Below are 21,331 nucleotides of genomic sequence, written 5' to 3'. Positions count from 1 at the left end.
GGATCAGCTCATGGCACGAGATGCAGGTGATTATAATGTATTTATTGATTGAGAGTTTGGTTGATTGATTCTTGTTGAGAACATGCTGGGTGTGGAGCCCTGGAAACACAAAGATTAGTAAGATAACGTCTCTTTTCTGAAGTAGTGAAATTAAACATGTAGACAGACCATTCTAGCACAGGTGATTGTTAATAAAATGTATGAAAGTTTTGAGGCTAAAGAAGAGGGAGTGATTAGTGCCAGTGAGGGAAGGGATGAGTGGATCACTGGTGACCCTGAGGGTGGTGGTTATGAGGGTCCTAAGAAAATAACCAGCCAGCATCTGCCAGGTGCAGCATATGGGAAACACACCCTGGGAATGGAGTATAGTTTAAACGAAAACATAAAATATGTTTTCAGGGAAGAGTAAAAGCTCCAGAATAGCTAAGATTCATGGTATGAATGTTTCTTGGAAGAACATAAGCAACCCTTATGGGATCCCTTATATCAGTGTTGTAGGAAAGGGATGGATCATTTCCTCTGTCCCCTGGATTGGATATAACCTCTGCCTTCATTCCCCATAGTTGTTCCACGGGAATTGTGATCAGGCTGAGAGCTGGATGCTGGCGCGTGAGAATTTCCTGAGGTCAGAGGGCCACAGTTCCTTAGATACTCTAGTGGCCTTGATGAAGAAACGGGACGATTTGGACAAAGCAATCACTGCCCAGGTAATAACAACTAATATAGGAGTTCCAATAATAAATATTAGTAATAATAACAGAGATTCTATACATGTATATAGTTTTGTGATTTACAAGTGTTTTAATTCCCATTTGCTTCTTACAGAAAACTAGGAGTTAGACAGGGCAGTTGATACGGTGGCTTAGCCTTCCTCAAGTCACTCGTGGCATTGGACTGACTTACTGCAAGCCCAGCCTTTAACAACCTACCTTTTAGAATTGGAAGTGACTTTATATACTGCCTATGCCAACATCCCACCCAATGCAGGAGTCACCCTCTGCCATGGCCAAGGGAGGAGTCTGTTTTTTAGGGAGCTCAGTACCACAGGAGCTTAGTACCACAGGAGTCCATACCACAGGAGCTCAGTACCACAGGAGTCCATCCACAGGAGCTCAGTACCACAGGAACTCAGTACCACAGGAGCTCAGTACCACGGGAGTCCATACCACAGGAGTCAGTACCACAGGAGCTCAGTACCACAGGAGTCCATACCACAGGAGCTCAGTACCACAGGAGTCCATACCACAGGAGCCCATCTTAGTGTCATTATTAATGTTTCTCCTCCTGTTGAATTAAAAGCCACTTTCGTGGCATTTACCCTCTGGCCCTGGTTTTGTTCCCCTTTGTGAAGCCACAAAGGGTGTCTCTGTTCTTTTCTAGGAGAGAGTCTGGGATTGCACTGAAGACCTAATCTCCAGGCATCTGGGCTTTTTTCTTTTCCTCTATCTAGGAAAATAAGATCACTGAGTTAGACCATGTTGCGGAGCGGCTCATAGCTGATGACCACTATGCCAAGGAGGAGATTGCTGCTCGGTTCCAACGGGTGCTAGACAGGTCAGGCCTGAGCAGGTGTTTTGTGAGCTAAGGAAGATGCAGCAGAGTGACCTCTTTGCTAGCATGGAGGATGGGGGTCACACTCTGAGTTCTTTTCATTTCTAAATCCCTAAAACTATGTTGACACTTGGAAACATTTCTGATCTAGACTCACAGAATGAAAGGCGTGGAATACAACTTAATTATTACTGACTTAACCACTGCGTTTTATATTTGAAAATAACAAGACGATGCAACAACTAAATCTATTAGTATAATATGTAATATTAGATATAATATACATGTAATATAATATGTATATGAACATTATTTGTAATACTATAACATATAATGTATAGCTAAATAATATATACCTTTGTTACGTATAACATATAAATCCATAAATAACGAGAGGAGAAGGGACAAGTTGGCAAATGAGAAGATTGCAGACATGGCATCAAACCTTGGTGGAAGGTTTGAGGGCAGAGAGTGATCTAGCTTCCTCCTCCAGATGGAACGCTCTAAAAGAACTGCTGATTGCTGAGCGCGCAAAACTTGGTGACTATGCTGACCTCAAAAAATTCCACCATGACCTTGAGGACCTGGAGGAATGGATCAGTGAGATGCTGCCCATAGCCTGCGATGAATCCTACAAAGATCCCACCAACATCCAGGCAAGTTCAAAACAGGAATCTTGGAAAACTCTGGCATACCCAGATTGTTGGATGAAGGGTTGTCTCCCTAAACAGAATGCTTCCTCACTGTTGAGACCATTGTCTGCCCTCAGGGGCTTCTGAGTCTAATGTTAAGGCGTGGGTCCTTCAGGAAGTCACCACTGGTTATGACAGAACATTAACTTTTTCTTTGAAACAGAACTTATCTATCTTGCTTCCTTAGATTACAGGGTAATTTAGTTTCTGCTTTCCCTTCAGAGAAAATACCTGAAGCACCAGGCTTTTGAAAATGAGGTCCAGGGCCGAGCTGAGGAGGTGGAGGGAGTCCTCAACTTGGGGAACTCTCTGATTGAGCGGGAGGCATGTGACGGGAATGAAGAGACCATGAAGGTAGGGGTTCTGCTCAGGATGGTTTGGGCTAAAGGCACGTGAGGAGAAGCCCCTTCTTCCTTCAGAGTTTCCATGGGTGGGGATATGGAGTGTGTTCTGTGGTTAGCGATCTTCCCTCTGACGGCCGCACAAAGAAGGTGGGAAAGCGTGTTGCTCAGACCTTATCACTTCTGTCAAACTCAGTACCTAGGACTCTGAGAAAGCTTTAGACCTAATTCTTAAGCGTTGTCATGCTTGTTTGACATTTTCTATCCCTATTGCCAAGAGCTTTGGCTCTTAGGCACCAGTCTCTGTAAGCAGCCCAGGACCCTTTCCTCAAACTTTGTTCCAACACCTCCTGTTGTTTCCCAGATTAAGCATAAATAGTTAAAAATGTATGGCATTCAAAGGTTGGCAGATTTTGGCTAGTCCCTAACTCCTAGGCCCCTACAGTATCTCTTCAAGTTTTCACAGGCCTCAGGATCCTAAATACCATAGTGATCCCCAAATTTCTTTGAGTTAGGGTCAACTGGAAGAGCTGGCCAAGCACTGGAACTACCTGCTTGAGAAAACAATTGACAAAGGACAGAAGCTCAATGAGGCGAGTCGCCAACAGAGGTTCAACACAGGCATCCAGGACTTCAAGTTCTGGCTCTCAGAGGTAATTGCACCCGGAATGATGGGGGCATGGGATCTTAATAACTACTTGCCAGATAAATGGGTTTATGCATGAACAGTTTCCTTGACTTTCTTGGGAAAAGTTGGGGGATATGGTTGCTAATGTTCTCCTTAAAGACCATTTTCATCTGGCAGCTTCACTGCATATTTCTTTATTCGCAGGCAGAGACACTGCTGGCCATGAAAGATCAGGCCAGGGACTTGGCTTCAGCAGGAAACTTGCTCAAAAAACATCAGCTGTTGGAAACGGAGATGTTGGCCCGAGAGGTAAGCAGTGTTGGGAGTCTCACTCCTCTGGGCAGAATGGAAACGCCTCTGACTTTCGTCTCTCATCTTAGGAGGCCGTTTGAGAACACTTTCTGGCAAAACTGACCTTAGCGTTCTCAGCCAGCAGTCATTATACCAGGTCGAATCCATGAGCTGCAGAGCTGTGGCAATGGTCACTGCTAACCAGTTGGCATGAAACTATAGATTCTGAGGAAGAGGGTCCAGGAAGAGGTTCCTAAAGCTATCTTGTCTACCTTTTAATGAGGCATACATCTAAACTCACTATCTTTCAAAGCTCATATTTGATCTGGCCTATGAAAGAGAGTTTATTTTACATAATTATAGAGAGCAAAAAATATCAGAGGGGGATATCATGTGCAACGAAGGTGAACTATATATATACACTCTGGAAATTCTATGGAGAATTCCAGTTGCATTCCAATATCAAGCAGAAATGTGTTTTGGGAGCAGTGATAAACATGTTGGCAGGTATTGATTTCATCCTGGAGAATTTTATATTATCAGTTTTATTTGGTGGCAGAAATAGGCACAGAAAGAACAAGAAGTCAAAGGCTTTCTAAGTTCCAGAGCTTTAGGACCTGATGACATTCCCCACGACAATACTAGAAGGACAGAGTTAGAGTGAAAACAGACAGAAGAGTCTGGGTGTGTTCTGACGTGGTCAGCCTAGGAATGGTATGGTAGAGTAGCTCTTCTTGAATACTTCTATCTATCAATCTGCGTCAGACTCAGGACTGTGAGGAAGACAGTCATGTTTGGAGACACGCACTTCCTCACACTCATTTTCCAGTTGGGAAGAGGAGGAAAAAGCAAGGGAGAATACCAGAAAGCAAATGGACACTTTGAGTATTATAGTCACGTTACTCACAGTGCTCTCTGATCTTGCCCCCATCTGAGCTGAGTTAAAAGAGCTTATCATCAATTTGACTATCTTCAACAACAGTCTGTTTGACCCAGACTTTGAACCTGCACCAGTGGTGGTTAAAGTCCAGGGTCTACTTAATGCCTGCATCGTTCTGTTCACTGAAAACACCTCGGCTTTCTAGGATGCACTCAAGGACCTGAATGAGTTAGCGGCTGATCTGCTCTCCAGCGGGACTTTCAATGTTGACCAGATTGTGGAGGAAAGGGATAATGTCAATGAGCGCTTCCTGAATGTCCAGGACTTGGCAGCCACACACCATGAGAAACTCAAAGAGGCTTATGCCTTGTTCCAGTTCTTCCAGGACCTAGATGATGAGGAATCATGGATAGAGTATGTATGGCCAGCTCACACTGCACCAATAACCAAAGAGAATAGATGATCCACCAAACGTGTTCCCATTTGGTGCTGAAATGAAATATGTAATTGTTTCTTACAGTTGGTATTACTTCTTAACCGTGTTTGCCTTAGCCTAAAGTTAACATTGGTTTTATTTTTCTCAAATTATCTCACTGTATGCAGGCGGAAGGAGACAGGCTTGGAGAAGTGGGGAGCAATTCACATACATTCTGGGAACAAAATTAAGAAACCATGTATGCTTGCTTGTTCTAGATAGTTCATAGAATGTGTAATGTCTGGATGAGATAGCTGGGCCTTTACAACTTACTCAACTGCCGAAATCCTTGTCATTGGTTTAAAAAAATATTGAAATTCTAGTTGGTGAACATACAAAAAAGAAACATACAGTGCAACATTAGTTTCAGAAGTTGAATTCAGTGATACATATAATACCCAGTGCTCATCGCAACAGGTGCCCTCCTTAATCCCCATCACCCACCTAGCCCACCCCCCACCCACCTCCCTCCATCAACCCTCAGTGTGTTCTCTATCTTTAAGAGTTTCTTATGGTCTGCCTCCTTCATTTTCTTTTTTTCCCCTTCTGCTATGTTGGTCTGTTTTGTTTCTTAAATTCCACATCTGAGTGAAATCATATGGTGTTTGCCCTTCTTTGTCTGACTTATTTTGCTCAGCACAATACACTCTAGCTCCATCCTGGGAATCTAAGGTGCCACCGAACTGGACACAGGCCAACATTACCCAGTACCTGCCAGGCTTTCATTACTAATTCTGTTTTTGTGGTAAAAAGTATGATTGGGAAAATCAAATTATTTTCCCTACTTCCCATGTAACCTGCCTCATCGTGCTCTTCTTCTATAAGCCTGCTGATTCTCGCTGGTAATCAATGAATTAAAGGGAAGCCTTGTGCACCAGGCAACAAGGAGGACATCGTAGGAACTTCAGAAACAATGAGATAACATAATCTTGTCTGTGTAGTCTTTTACTATGCTTTGTGGTTGCGGTATCAGCTTTTTTTTAACCCATTCTATCTAAATTCATTATTGATATTAATAGACAAAAATGACAAAGGCCATGAACGCCATATATGTACATAGGGTCATGTATATGTGTGTGCATATAATTTTCACATTTTTTGAAAGAGAAACATTAGTGCATGTCCCTGAGCAAAGAAGAAGAGATGCACAGGGAGGCAGACAAGGGAATGAATGGAAAGGCTGTCACAGCTGTGGGCATAGTGGGGACCAGTATGTTGTTTTCATTTGTATTGGCAGGAGTTTTGCAGAAAGCCTCTGGCACTAATTGTCTTTGTGGTTACTGACTCCCGAGTGTTCCGGAATTTACCACCTCCCCACCCCCAGCCACACACCCATTCTTAGAAAACCCTTGCTCTAGGATGACCTCGAATGTCTAAACTACGTTTTCCATTTCCTTCCTTGGTCCCAGGGAGAAGTTGTTACGCGTGAGCTCCCAGGACTATGGGAGGGACCTTCAGGGGGTGCAGAATTTGCTGAAGAAGCACAAGCGCCTCGAGGGGGAGCTGGTGGCCCATGAACCCACCATCCAGGTATGAAGAGTTGAGGTCTGTGGATCAGTAGGGTGATGCTGCACAATGGGGAGGTGGCATGCAGAGCCACAGGGAGCTAGGTAAAGAGCCTACAGGCATTCTTCCCTCCTCTGCACATGGTCTTCTATGAATAGAAGAATTCTGCTCAGGGACTGTGCTTTTCCCTGGAAGGGACACTTTCAATACCATAGACACAATTGTTGGTGATTAGGGTGCAGTCTAGGACATCTGGAAAAGCTGTACTTGAGCTGAGTCATAGGGGCAGAAGACAGTTCTGCATCACCCTATGACCATGAATAATCCAGAAAGCAGATCATGGAGTATAGCCTGGTATAAGCCCTGAAGTTGCACAAGGGGACATTTAGCATGGTGGACCTGACTGCAGGTGTCTTCATTCTCCCAAGATTTTCAAGACCACCCCAAGTACCATGGGGTTTATAAATGATGTGGAGGGTGGGAAGGGCTGGATACCTTACCAGGGAACGCCGACTAAATGGGGAGAGTCTGTGGGGTAATGTTACATGGGTGTGTGCTCTCCAGGGTGTGCTGGATGCGGCAGACAGGCTGGGAGATAAGGCTGCTGTGGGGCAGGAGGAGATCCAGGAACGGCTGACTCATTTTTTCCAGCACTGGGAGGAGCTCAAAGAGTTGGCGGCTGCTCGGTGAGTCAGTGATAGGAGGCCCAGCTATCTTCCTGGGTTGTTGGTATTGGGCTTAGCATTGGCTGCTCTCCCCAACTCCCCATCTCTATTTATCATCGAAGTCCCTGCTCAGATGCCAGCCTGCCATGCAGCTTGCCCCCACTGACCCCAGGGAGAGGTGAGGAGGCTGCCGCCTTTGTGGTCTGAACACACCTCCGCTCCCATGCTTTCTTGCAACCGTCCTTTATCATCGTTGGCCTCATGCGCCAATGCTTCACACCAGGTCATGCCCCTGGGTCTGTTTTACTTTGTACAACCCCCCCCCCCCCGAAGCTTAGTGCTGTGAGCAGCCCCTAGGAATGAATGAATGAGGGGATATTATTTTCTCCCTGATAGCCATACAATCAATGAGAACCCTGCAGCCAGATAGACAAACAGAATAATTTCTGCCTATGATTCCATACCTGTTGGCGGTAGGAAGACATGTCTTTCTGGGGAATACAAGGAAACTTCTAGCATTGAGGGTGCCTTCACTGTATAAGAGGAACCACGGTGCTCTGAGTAGAAAGAGACACTACTTCACTGATGCTGTCCTGCAACTCTGATGTCTGGGCCCTCATGTTTGGGTAAGGCTCCCTTCCCCCAGCAAAGATTCCCGGAGAGCAGATGATGCCACAAACCGGAACTTCTGGGGCCAGGGCCTCCCCAGTTCACAGGAGCTCACGTCGGATTGTTCTGTGGCCCAGTCCCACTGTGGCTGCCTCGTGTGGCCGGGCTATGTGCGGTGCTCCCCTGGGTCCTGCTGTCTTCTCATCCTCACTGGGGCTTACCACCCTGTTGCAGAGGGCGTCAGCTGGAGGAATCCCTGGAGTACTTGGAATTCATGCAGAATGCAGAGGAGGAGGAAGCTTGGATCAGTGAAAAGGAAGCTATGGTTGCCGGAGGGGGCTCTGGAGATACACTGGCCATGACTCAGGTGAGCCACAGGCTGAATGACTGAGATCTCCCCTTTGATTTGAATCTTTTCTTATGTAGTCAACACTTTCATCTATGAAAATAATCTTTCCCCTGCTGGGAGAAAGAGATGATGGAAATATGGATACTCCAGCCAGTTTTAAATATGAAAAATCAAGGTCCAGTGATGTAACTTGCCCAAGATCATGGGATCAATCAGGTGTGAAGGTGGAACTCAAAGCTCAATCCCATGATTTGTAGTCTGTCTGTGACTTCAAGTCATCATGGTTACAGACCTTCCCTCATAGGGGTAGGTTTCCTAAAGTTTCCCTCAAATCAGTTACACTGAATTGGGAAGATTGTTATGCCCGGGCATTGGTTATGGTTTCTAGAAAATATAATTTTAGCAGGGCTACCTGGAAGGTGGACCAGTTCCACAATTTACAGACATACTTGTAAATACAGTGTAGAGTTTACCAGTAAAGAAATGAACAAGTGGTCCATGTAATCTCTAGTTAATATGGACTTTTAGAGCTTTTGAGAGAGTGATCATAAGAAAATAAGGTTCTTGGGACCTTGAGATGTGTGCCTACTAGCCTTAAAACTTAGGGATTTACCAAGAATTCTCTGTGGAGATTAATTCACTCTTATGTGATGAAATAAGGAAAGGCTCACATGGGCAAGAGAAAGCTTAAAACCTGCCTAGCTTACAATTCATGCTACCAAACCCTTTCCTTTGAAAAGCCTTTTGGGACGTGTGCACACATGGGACACATTTAAGTGGTTTAGGGCTTCATCTCAAACACTCCCAAAGCCTTCCCTTTTTTAAATGAAACCTTCGGTTTTGAGAATTGTGGATACACATGCAGTTGTAAGAGCATAGGGAGGTCCCATGTACCACCTACCCAGGTTCCTCTAGTGGTGGCACATATGCCAGGGCAAGATCATGTAGCCCATCTTGTATTTAAAGAAATAATCATCTTATTTTAATGCCTAAGAACACGATGTATCAGAAATTCTTATATTTTCAAAATGTGGTGGTTAAAAGTATGATAGTCCCACAAAATCTGTGTCTTCCTTGGCCCGGGTTAGTAAGCAACGTAAAAGGAAAAGTGGGTGGGGCGCCTTTGTGACAAGAGGAGGCAAGGACAGCAGAGGCAGCCCAGCGCCTTGAGGATGGGGGTGGCGGTGGGCGGAGCTGCCTGGTCTCCAGAACACTCAGGAGAATATAGAGAAGGAGGAGACACACCGCGCCCGGGCTTCATCCTCACTCCATTCTCCGTCCTTCCAGCAACAGTAGGCACAGAGAAGGTTGAGACTGAGATTCAAAACATCTCAGTGTTCTCTTTAGCTGCCTTTAGGTCACTTCTTTAAAAAAAAAAAAAGATTTTATTTATCTATCTGAGAGAGAGAGCATGAGTAGGGGGAGGGGCAGAGGGAGAAGCAGGCAGAGGACCCTGGGATCGTGACCTGAGCCAAAGGCAGACGCTTAACCGACTGATCCACCCAAGGGTCCCTAGGCCAGTTCTTAACATAGGATGATAGTTATTATCTTTCTGTTAGATACAACGTTTCATGGAATTATATAAATTTCAAAATGGAGGAATTCTTACCTTTTACCTTGACCAAGACTCTCATTCTAAAGTCCAGAAAAGCTTAAAGTTCACATAGTAAGTTAGGAAGAATATCACTGTATTTCTTTGTCTCTTTCTTTTCTGGTAAGATTTCCCTTTTTGGCAAGTGAAGAGCTTCAGGAGAGGCATTCAGTGGCTCTGTGCAGGAAGAAGTAGACGGTCCCCTACTCTGTAGCCAGTGTAGCTGAATCATCCTTGGGGGTAGCTCAATGGGAGTCAGAATGGGGGTGGATGTGTTGATTCTCACTGACTCATTTATGTAGAGCCTGCTAAAGAAGCATGAAACATTGGAAAATGACTTTGCTGTCCATGAGACCCGAGTGCAAGATATATGCGCTCAAGGAGAAGACATCTTGAATAAGGTGAGCAACTCAGGGATTCCAGGCCGAGCTCATTTTCCAAAAGGGATTGGTTCAAATATAGAATCATGAGCAGCGCTAAAATTCACCCATCGAATTTTCATACTCTCTGACTAGCTACGTTGTTTTCCTTCTGAGCAAATAATTATCTGTTCAGTTGCTGCTTTTTATAAATTTTTTTCAAGTTCTTATAGATATACCCTGCAGATTTCCTTAAATCCTTTGCTGACCCTCCTACTCACTGCGTGCAGAACATGGCATTTATAAAGATCTTATGGCATGCTTTGGTTATAGAGTATTGTAAAAATGTAAATAAATTTCTTTGTATGCCTCTAGGGAGGAGGATCAGAACTGAAACCTCTTTGTGACTTGAAAATCATTCTTTTATTTAAATGCTTGTTTTTACAAATCCTCACTGATTAAGTGCTATGCAGGGTCTTGAACAGAGGGGACTCCAACTATGAAGGCCTTACTTACGTGGACAACACGAGAAGATCTTCCAAATGCTAGAGTGGAAAGAACCATCCCAGGCATGGATGAAAAATAAGATAAATTCACTAGACCCAGAGGAGAGTAGTTACGTATTTGGAATGAGAGAGATGACTCCTTTTTGTCATACTAAAGAGTTTCAACTTCCAGTTCTAGACATCCACCCATGTATCTGTCTCTTCTTCTCCCCTCTACCTTGGTGTTGCAGGAGAAAATTCAGCACAAGGAGAAGATTTCTGCCAAGATAGAGTCTCTGAAAGAAGAGATGCCTTCTCTGTCCAGCACAATAAATGCTTGGAAGTCACAACTGGAAGAGGATTATGCCTTTCAGCAGTTTAACTGGAAGGCTGACATGGTGGAGGCCTGGATAGGTATGACATGTGAAGGCCAGGGGAAATACTGGTAAATTCCATTGATAGAAAGGTTCTGGGATTTTCTCACTTTCCATGGGAAGAGAGATACTCCCTCCTCACCCACTCTTACCCTTTCTGGACACAATTACACTCGTGTGTGTGCCTGTGTGCACACACACATGCCCCAGAAAACATGCTGATGGGTGACTGAGGACCAGAATTCCAGAAAACACATTTTAGGGGAATCGGTGGTTTCATCGGTGATATTTAAAAAGGCAGAGCCATGGCAAAACATTCTAAAAAATAAACAGTGTGTCCGATTACTTCTAAATTATGTCTAATCTGCAATTTTACTCCGTTTTCCAAAACACTGAGAAGTTCCCTTGGCCCTAGCTCTGTTCCAGTCAGTTCTATGCTGCATTAAGTCCAGAGAAACCGTCCATCAGCCCCTACTGCTCCCATATTCCAATAAATGATCCACTCCCAGAGTCAGGAGGCTCTCTTGTGCCATAGAGTAAATATTTCTTTTTTCCTTACCAAGGCCGATTCAAGAGCAGCTACTTTCCCCCTCTAATCAATCATCTTTGCTCTCTAGCTGAGAAAGAAGAAAGTCTGAAGACCAATGGCAATGGTACAGACCTCGCTGCCTCCCTCACTCTCCTGGCAAAGCAGGTGAGAACAGGACGGCCCCTGGGCAGGTGCCAGGCACGTCCATGGCCCACATACACAGAAGCTGAACACTAGGATTATCCCATTCCCCAAATCTGTGGTTTTCTTGTCTGTAGGATCTGCCTTTTTCCCTTCCCAATATTGGTGACTTGCTAGTTTTTTCTCCCTCTCCCTCCCACCCGTCTTGCTGCTGCTAAGTGAGCATCATTTCTATTAGACAACCAGCTTTGGTTTTTTATTTTTCTTTGTATTTCGTATAATCTTTGTATTATATTCCATTAATATCTTTTTATATCTTTATCATTTTATTTTATTTTATTTGGGATTAAATTTTTTTAAAAACATTCCATAGGGTAAATATTTAGATCATCAAATATTTAGACATTCTCCTTTTTTCAGCATTTTGATGTAAGGATATAAATTTCCCTCTAAGCAGAGCTTTAGCTGCATCTCACAATTTCATATGTTGCTTCTGTTAGTATCACTCAGATAAAATGTTTCTGTTGTTTCCAATTTCTTATTTAACCTATTTGTTATTCCATAGTGTATTTTGCTGAATTTCCAAACACTTGGGAATTTTCTCATTATCGTCTTTGATATTTATAGCTAGTTTAATTCCACTTTGTTTTAAAAACACATTCTATATTAATCTAGAAGCTTGATTTACATCCAGCAAATGATATGTTTTGGTGAATAGTCTATTTACAGTTGAAAAGAATGTGCATTTTTTTAAAGATTCTATTTATTTATTTGAGAGAGAAAGTAAGAGAGCACAAGCAGGGGGAATGGCCGAGGAAGAGGGAGAAACAGGCTTCCCACTGAGCAGGGATCCCGATCCAGGGACTCTGGGATCATGACCTGAACTGAAGGCAGACGCTTAACCAACTGAGCCACCCAGGCGCCCCAAAAAGAATGTGTGTTTTACAGTGGTTTATATTACCTGTCAGATTTGGGTTGTTAATCCTGTTGTTTAAATACTTTGTAATTTTTATATATTTTGACGTTAGGTTCAAAGTTGTGTTGACATTTAGAATTACAAATCATCTTGACGAATTGATACTTTTAATTATGAAATGTTCTTTCTAATAACATTTCTTGACTTAAAGTCTTCTTTTTCACATACTAGAGTACCAGGTTTTTTGTTTGTTTGTTTTGTGTTGTGTTTGAAGTGTATAGCTATTTCCATCCTTTAATTTTTTCTGTCTTTACATTTACATCTTTATATTTTATATTTTTGTTGTTGATTTGATATATTTATACACTGCAAAACGATTACCATTGTAGAACTATCTGACACCTCCGTCCCATCATGTAATTACCACTTCTTTTTTGTGTTGAGAACATTTCAGATCTACCCCCTTAACAAGTTTCAAGTATATAATACAGTATTACTAGTTGTAATCAACTTGCTGTCCAGCAGTGTCCCAGAACCAGTCATTCTTTTAGTTGGAAGTTTGCATCCTTCGACCAATTTCTCCTCATTTCCCCCACCCTCCAGCCCTTAGCAACCTCCAGTCTACTGTGCTTCTCTGCTTGACTCTTCTAGATTCCACTTGTGAGGGATAGCAAACGGCATTTGTCTTTCTCCGTCTGACTTACTTCATTTAACCTATGCTCTCTAGTTTCATACAAATTGTCACAAGTGGCAGGATTTCCTTCTATTTCATGGCTGAATAATATTCCATCTTATACACACACACGCACACACACACACACACACACACGCATCACATCTTCATCTGTTCATTTGTTGATGGACACTCAAGTTGTTTCCATATCTTGGCTAATGTGAATGATGTTGCAGTGAATATGGAAATGCGGAGTGTCTTTATGTTTTGGATGATGGCTCCTAAAATTTCACAGAGTTGAGTATTGTTTATTTATCTAATTAGATCATTTTATTGGAACAGTGAGTCCACTTACATTTAAAATAATGTAACTCGTGAATTTTGATTTAAAGTTATAATTTAACACTTCCATCCCCCCATCCAACCCCTACTTTTGGCCAGGGACTGAAATGATTCAAGACATAATCTTTTTTTTTTTTTTTTTTTTTTGAGGACTTGCCCTTTTCAGTTGGCTTTTACTCCTAGGGCCTTTTAAGGGTTCAACTAAATCCCTTTCACTGGAGCTACTCCTCTTTGTGTCCTCAACTCAGCACCGTGAGGCTATTGAGGAGTCTACTTAGCATCTTTGACTGTTTGCTCCTGTTTTTCTGCTTGGCTTCTGGGAGTCCTGTTCTATAGCGTTTAGGAACCCATAGATGCCTTGAGGGGAAAGCAGGTAGATTATTGGACGAACTTTTCTGCAGTTCTTTTTCCGCAGCTGCTCAAATCCTGGCTGCCTGGTTTCCCAGAACCTGTCTCTTTGATTTCATAAGATTGTCAAGAGTTCTGAGCAGCTGCTTTCCCCTCAGTCTCTTAGCCTGTGCAGCCCACATGTCATAGGGAAAGATGACAGAGAATATTACTCTGATTTTACTACTATTTCACCTCTCTAGAGTTTTGATTCCTTGAGGTGTAGTGACCTGAGTTGCGTTCTGATCTCTTTCAAACAGCTGATAGTTTGTACTTTTATCCAGCAGTCAAAGTTGTTCTCAAAGGAAGAATTGGTCAAATACAAGGCACCCTGTTAAAGCTGGAAGTGTAGTATCCAGAATTTTGTGATTTTGGTATCAACACCACACACACACACAGTTACACACACTGTGTAACTGTCCCTGTTTTTAGTGTGTGTACTTCCAAATCTCTAGCAGTGCACTGCTACTAATCAGTACACAAACTATAACAGGGGATGTAAAAGAGTCTTAGAAAGGATGTGAGCTCTAGGAAGCATTTAGTCTTGACTCAAAAAATGAAGAGCATATCATGCTCCAGTATTCCCTTAATATTAATTATATACCTAACTTAAGCTCTGATTATGAAACATGCATCCACCAGAACTTAGCCATAATTCCAACCACAAATGTTCACTTAAATCTCTAAGTCTAAGTTTCCTTTTGCTTGGTCCTCACTCTATTTCTTTCCTAGACCTTATCTTGTCCATGATAAAAATCTGGTGGAACCCAGGTGTGAATGGTCCCTGGGAACCTACATTGTTTTTCTGTTCACAGCTTCTCTTTGGGTTTTTCCCAGGACACTCTGGATGCCAGTCTGCAGAGCTTCCAGCAAGACAGACTGTCAGAAATAACTGCCCTAAAAGACCAACTGGTGGCTGCTCAGCACAGCCAGACCAAAGCCATTGAGGAGCGCCATGATGCTCTGCTGAGGCTCTGGGAACAGCTGCTGGAGGCCTCTGCAGCCCACAGAGAGAAGTTGCTAGAGAAGCAGCTGCCTCTACAGCAGGTAAAAGAAAAAAGCCACGATCAGGCCCCAATTATCTGTATATTAGTCATGGAATCCAGAAATGGATTCCACTGGGACTCCTGTTTGGATAAACTATAGACATTAGAGTAAGTGCACGGAAAGGAGCAGGAGGGCATTCTTATTGGACAGGAAGTAATCAGGGTTTTCTAAGACTGATTTGTCAGTTATGCAGCGGACTTGAGATGGACGCCAGGCACACATAATAGAAGGACGAAAAGGCAGATGGTCCTGGCGGATGGAAAAACTAAGCTGGCAGGAGGTAAAGCTTTCCTTACACTTTTCTCTAACCAGATGAAAGGAGCACTCGATAAGAAACACTCGAGTTCTCATCCTGTGTTGACCTTACCTAGCTGGGAGACGTCATTTCACATCTCTTGATTCTTTCATTTATGAAAATCGATCATGTTACCACTGTCTCCCGCTGGTCTGCATTATTGACGATTGAGAGAGATAATGGATCTGAAGATGCAGTGCACGCCACTGAGTTCTGTATAGGCTCAAGTGATGACGATGTTCTTTCTAGTGGTGGCTTTCTATTGGATGTTGATCATAAAAAATATCAATAATAAAAGGAGATCAGGATGCTGAGTGAAGACTATAGGAAGTATTACACCAGGCAGCAAGTGAAGGTGGGCGATTAGGGGAATTAGGAGACAAACACACAGATAAAAATCAGTCAGTCTGTACCCTTAGCTAATTACTGAAGGGCTCGGTACCTGCAGAAATAGTCTTAAGTGAAAAATTAGATCGATTTATGGGCAACTTTACACACATATATGCATTCTACATAGAAAGACACTTCACCTTCTGATTCTGTTTTGCTTAACTTTCAAGCTGCAAAGAGGTTTATTTGATTTCCTGATTATAAAATCTTCGTAAAATACTCAGATGATCCATAATGTTACAAAAGTAATATGAAGTACTTTGCAGGTTTTTGTGTCTTTCCTGTGTAGGGGCCATATCAACTTTCTCTATATTGGTCTATTTTAGCGAAAAGATTGCTGAAGTGGGTACAGGGTAAGATGTTATGGTGTAATACCTTTGTAATCCCTCTTCCATTTGAGCCAGTTTTCTCCTCTTTAATCTCCACCTTTGGGAACGAAAACTCATTTTTACATTTGCCTCAGATAAATCTCTTGGGAAATACAAACTGCTGACCCTAAATCTATGATGCGTTTTAAATCTAAAACTATTTTGGGGGCGCCTGGGTGGCTCAGTCATTAGGCGTCTGCCTTCGGCTCAGGTCATGATCCCGGGGTCCTGGGATCGAGCCCCGCATCGGGCTCCCTGCTCGGCAGGGAGCCTGCTTCTCCCTCTCCCACTCCCCCTGCTTGTGTTCCCTCTCTCAGTGTGTCTCTCTCTGTCAGATAAGTAAATAAAATCTTAAAAAAAGTAAAAAATAAAACTGTTTTTGCTCACCTACTGTTTGGGACCATCCATACTATTTTTCTTGTTCAGAAATTCTGACAGTTCAGTCATTCAGAGCATCTGGATAACTCCAGAGATTAACATAGGGAACAGGCTACAGATTAGAGGGTAGGAACTGGGTTGAGCCCTGAACACATTTTAGAAGGAAGGCAGAAAAAGGACTCGGTACAGACAAAGACACCGGAGAGGCGCGGTCCGCAAAAGAGCAGAGGAGAGAAAGAAGGAGCAAACAGAGAATGGGAGAGACGGGCCTGTCCCATCAGTGATCTGTGGATTCAGTGATTCACGCATTCGTTCACTTAACACCTACTTTTGTATGTTTACCAGGTGCCAGGAAGAACTAGGGCTCAAACTTCAGAATAAGAAATCATGAAATCTTACCACTGAAAATGGCCCTTGCTTCATTTGGACTCTTAGCACTAAAACAACCCTAGGAGTCCTTCAGCCTCCTTATTTATAGATGGCAGATTTGACTAGTTTCACACCAGGGAGCCAGGACCCAGGCCGGTGCCTCAAATGCACCTGCCTGCCCACTGATTTCATGTCCTCGGTGGTTTCAGTTCTGTCCTCTTGGAGTGCTGACCCTGAAAATATTTGAATATGGTCTTTTTTTTTTTTTTTTTTTTAATCCTCAGTCTTCTCTTTTGCTGAGGGGCTTTATCGGGAAAGATGGAGGTGACTTTTTTCTCTGCAGGCTGAAGAGCTGTTCATGGAATTTGCACACAAGGCTTCCGCTTTCAACCACTGGTGTGAGAACACCGAGGAGGACCTCTCGGAGCCTGTGCACTGTGTCTCCCTGAACGAGATCCGGCAGCAGCAAAAGGACCACAGGGCCTTCTTGGCCTCTTTGGCCGGGGCCCAATCTGACTTCAACGAATTGCTGGAGCTGGACCAGCAGATTAAGGCCTTAAACGTGCCCTCCAGCCCTTACACCTGGTTAACGATGGAGGTGCTAGAGAAGTTCTGGAAGCACCTGTCTGATGTCATCAAGGTAACGGCACACAACAAAGGCTTCTTTTCACGGTGGTGAGCATGGCCACCTAACTTATTATACAAGTTGGGGGGACTTTTGAGAAAGAAAGGACACAGTTAATAACTATGTTGGGACAGCAGTCATGAACCGGAACTGTCTCAGGAAATGTTAGAAATATATTCCCAGTGGGTATAGCGCCCTACGCCCAGGAGTTCAGACCCTCTCATGCCTCTGGGTGTTGAGCAATGATTCAAGGAAGCAAACACGGGCTCCAGGAGGTGGCTCTAAACATGAGATTTGGAACGTCATGAGGTTCGTATATAAGTTCACAGTCTATAGATTTCCCCCCATTTTATACCTACCTCCAAAGTGCCTTTTTAATGTGTTTGTGTATAATTTTTATCTGTCTATAATGATATTCATCATAGAAACTATGGAAAATATTAAAAAGTTTCACAAAGAAAAATTTCACCAAAATATCACCAATTTTATTTTATTTTTTTAAAAATATTTTATTTATTTATTTGTCAGAGAAAGAGAGAGAGAGCGAGCGCAAGCAGGGGGAGCGGCAGCTCGTTACTGCTTTTCCTTTTAAGGCTGCTTTTATGTTCATTTAAAGGAAGATTTCACCCAGTAAAAAATGAAGAGAGGACGATTTGCCTTTATTACTAGCTTATTTGTCGCTGGGCTTGGTCTCAGAGACACCTGCCAAGTACTTTCAGGCGTGACAGGAGCTTCCTTCCCCTTTGGAGGCAGGAGAAGTGGGCAGGAGGTAATAGAATACTAGATAGAATAGAGTAGCGTGGCGCGTGCTTCCGGAAAATAGGTTACCCTGGGAGGAGGGGAGCTGCGCAGCTGAGCCCCGGAACTAGCAATTTTCCTGCAAAGAAAGGTCTTCAGTGTTCACTCCACTATCTGTGATTTGGGGTTTTAGGAACGGGAGCAGGAGCAACAAAGGGAAGAGGCGAGACAGGTCAAGAACTTTGAGATGCGCCAGGAGTTTGAGCAGAATGCCAGTGCCTTCCTTCAGTGGATCTTGGAGACCAGGTGCGTAGCACTGCCTCCAAACCCATGATCCCTGCGTCCCCACAGGGATGAAATACATATCTGAAGGGAGCAGGAGGGTGTCCTACAGCATTTATGTTGTTCTAAAATCACCATATCCTGTCTGTGCTTTTCATCTGGAATTGATGGTTTTCTAAATCAATCCTTGCAAAATCAAGAAACGAGAATGTCACACCACTGCCCATTGTCTACATGTCTATATTCTCTCCTAGGTAACTCTCATTTTTGCCCCTGTTGCCTGTAATTAAAGTCTAAAATAACACAGTCCCTTATGTTTGCACTTTACAAAGTGCTTCTATACCCACTACCTCCCTTCACTCTCCCTGCGACCTTGAAAACAGTACAGAGCAGATGTGATTACTCTGTCTCCAAGTGTGCAAAGAAGCTCAGTAGACAAATGGACTTGCTCAAGGTCACATGGGTATTTATTGGCATGACCAAAGGCAGAGCCTACTGTGAAACTAGGAAGCTGTCGTGCTGCCTGACCATGAAGCTGTGGTGAGAATCGGTGAGATACTCCACGCTGATTGCTTTTATTAGAGGCCGAATGTCTTATACACAAAAACAGCATTTGTCACATCTTCCGGGGCAAATGACCTAGAAAAGAAGAGACCTAGAGGGTTGTAATACATTAGAATAAATGTCAAAATGGGTAGACGGTATCCAGTAGGTGGGTCAGAAACGTGGGCTTTTGAGAGTTAAAGGGGTGGTTTAGAAAATCCGTGATATATACTGTTTCTACAAACCCAACAAGGAAAACCAGACGACGAGCAAAAGGAAATCCTGTGTCACAGCTAAAAGTTATCTGGCAGAAGGCAGAGGAAGTACAGTTCATCTTCCTCTGCCTCTGGTTTTGTCCCTCATCGCCTGGCAGGGTGTGCCCAACGCTGGGGTCATCACCTGACACCCGAGCTCTTCATCCTAAGACAGCAGCTGCACAGAGGCTCTGAGCAACTCCGAGAGGGAGAGACTCTGGGAGCAGTGTGAAACGGTTCCTATTAGATTCGGAAAATTCCCTAAGTCTAGGGAAAGACGATCATCGAAGTAATTTGTGTTAACGTGTGATTTCTCTTTTCTCTCATCTGATTCCTGTTCCGGAACTGCATGCCCAGGGCTTATTTTCTGGACGGGTCAGTATTCTATGTTATTATGTTTGTTTTGTTGTATTATTCTCTAAGACTAACAAGGAGGACTTAGCACCGAGGCATCTTCATCATCACCACTGTCACCATCAGATTGAGATGGTGCCTAAATAACAGTGTGGGGTGGAAAGAGGAGCATAGGGTGTATCATTCTGTCTACACCCCACTAGGGGGAGTCTTAACCTCATTAGGTTAAGGGTGTATTGGAGAGTAAGAACCAGGAAGAAGGTACAGGAACCTTCTCGTAGACATAGAAGAACGAGGGCAGACCTTCCTTCTCTTCTTATCTGTCTAGCAACTTGCCAGTTGACAGAAGGCTTTGGTTTCATGAAAAACCGGTGTGAAAATTCATTTCAGAGAAGCCATATAATAGACACAGAAGTAGAGAAATGTAGGGCATCGAAATCAGTCTGGATGAAATATTGACCTCTGATATTATGAATAACATTTCCCTCTGGTTCTTGACTAGGTCTTTGCTCAAAGAAACAGGAACTCTGGAATCCCAGTTGGAAGCAAATAAAGTAAGTAACATTTGCTTATTAGCTGAGGATATCGTCCGAATTACGAGGAGTGCAAGGAAAATGCCTTAAAGGCAACCCTAGTAGTACTTTTAAGTAAACTCCCCAGCCTGAAGGTCAAGAGCTTCAGGGTCTAGTCCCAACCCCGCCCCAACTTGCATTCTAGCCGTTGACCGCTGCTCCATGGGCACGGCCATCAGTTTACTTCAGTAACCTCAATTTCTGTGTCTATACAATAGAGCTCATAATACCTGCATCACAGAGTCACTGTGATAATTAAGAAAGAAAACAGGTGCAGAAGCTGTCATCATTTGACAATCATTTGCTAATATAATTAAATCCAGATGGTCTCTCAACGGTTGAGTGAAGCAATGGGCTAGAACAGTGTTTCTTAACCTTATTTTCATTATTGCCCCACCTCGAGGAGAACAATTTAATTAATTAAATCCAATTACTCCCTTATGAAAGAACTTCAGTAATAAAGAGTAAGATGTTGTCAGGTAGGACCGATCTCTGGAAGGTCGCAAGCATTTGTACCTTGTAATACATTTAGTGTCTCCACCCACCCCCATCCTCAGAACCCATTCACTCCTCCCTTACGCAGGAGAAAGCATGGCCTGGATGCCGGCGGTTGGCATCGAATGTGCCTGGAGGACAGGTGCATCCTGTGGAAGTCTGCTGGTGTGGCTGCAGGGGAGCCTGCTGGAGCTCAGCCACAATCCCCAGAGTGGATAACTCGAGGTGCCAATTGCTGGGAGCCAGCCATGCAGGCATCCTGGGAATGCTCCTCCTCTCTTCTGCAGCATGTAACTACTACTAACTCTTAGATTTATACATTACACCTGACCAGAATGACCAAGGTCATATCACCTAACCTTCCCACCATCACATAAGTGAGGAATACGGAAGTGGATTTCCTGAACAGTTCATTTTTCATAGAGGACAAGAAGAGTCCTGAGAATAATTAAAAAGGAGCATTTAGGGGAAATCCAAACTCATCAGCTTCTTATCTTCTCTACCATCCCTCGGTTTGGAGCTGGTACCCTGCATAACTGCTTCTCTCCTTCTTGTCTTTTCTAGCGGAAGCAGAAGGAGATCCAGGCCATGAAGCGCCAGCTGACCAAGATCGAGGATCTGGGAGACAGCTTGGAAGAGGCTCTGGTCCTGGACATCAAGTATAGCACCATCGGGCTGGCCCAGCAGTGGGACCAACTTCACCAGCTGGGGATGCGGATGCAGCACAACCTGGAACAACAGATCCAAGCCAAGTACTGCAGACCCGTGACCAGGGCTGGGCAGGGTGTGCATGGGGTTAGGTGTCAGAACTTAGCCCCAGGGGCTAGAGTTGGGAGT

General features: G+C 43.7%; 1 protein-coding gene across 1 annotated transcript in view; it reads left to right on the top strand.

The window, feature by feature from the left end:
* Positions 1-21,331, top strand: part of SPTA1 (spectrin alpha, erythrocytic 1) — a 74,102-nt gene that overhangs the window by 49,597 nt on the left and 3,174 nt on the right. Inside the window, exons 29-47 of the mRNA XM_088029021.1 lie at positions 564-707; positions 1,451-1,554; positions 2,045-2,207; positions 2,463-2,597; positions 3,100-3,237; positions 3,417-3,521; positions 4,589-4,797; positions 6,268-6,388; positions 6,929-7,050; positions 7,873-8,005; positions 9,881-9,979; positions 10,674-10,836; positions 11,414-11,490; positions 14,622-14,831; positions 16,975-17,271; positions 18,188-18,300; positions 19,431-19,448; positions 19,930-19,981; positions 21,059-21,246. Of these exons, the coding sequence (XP_087885147.1) occupies positions 564-707; positions 1,451-1,554; positions 2,045-2,207; positions 2,463-2,597; positions 3,100-3,237; positions 3,417-3,521; positions 4,589-4,797; positions 6,268-6,388; positions 6,929-7,050; positions 7,873-8,005; positions 9,881-9,979; positions 10,674-10,836; positions 11,414-11,490; positions 14,622-14,831; positions 16,975-17,271; positions 18,188-18,300; positions 19,431-19,448; positions 19,930-19,981; positions 21,059-21,246 (2,591 nt within the window). The remainder of the gene's footprint in view (positions 1-563; positions 708-1,450; positions 1,555-2,044; positions 2,208-2,462; positions 2,598-3,099; positions 3,238-3,416; positions 3,522-4,588; positions 4,798-6,267; positions 6,389-6,928; positions 7,051-7,872; positions 8,006-9,880; positions 9,980-10,673; positions 10,837-11,413; positions 11,491-14,621; positions 14,832-16,974; positions 17,272-18,187; positions 18,301-19,430; positions 19,449-19,929; positions 19,982-21,058; positions 21,247-21,331) is intronic.

The sequence above is a fragment of the Eumetopias jubatus genome, unplaced genomic scaffold (assembly GCF_037043125.1).
Source record: "Eumetopias jubatus isolate StellerSeaLion01/CBP00866 unplaced genomic scaffold, mEumJub1_p1.0 scaffold_12, whole genome shotgun sequence".
Classification (NCBI taxonomy): Eukaryota; Metazoa; Chordata; class Mammalia; order Carnivora; family Otariidae; genus Eumetopias; species Eumetopias jubatus.
The sequence above is the reverse complement of the archived record's forward strand: the minus strand, read 5'-3'. Positions and strand labels throughout refer to the sequence as shown.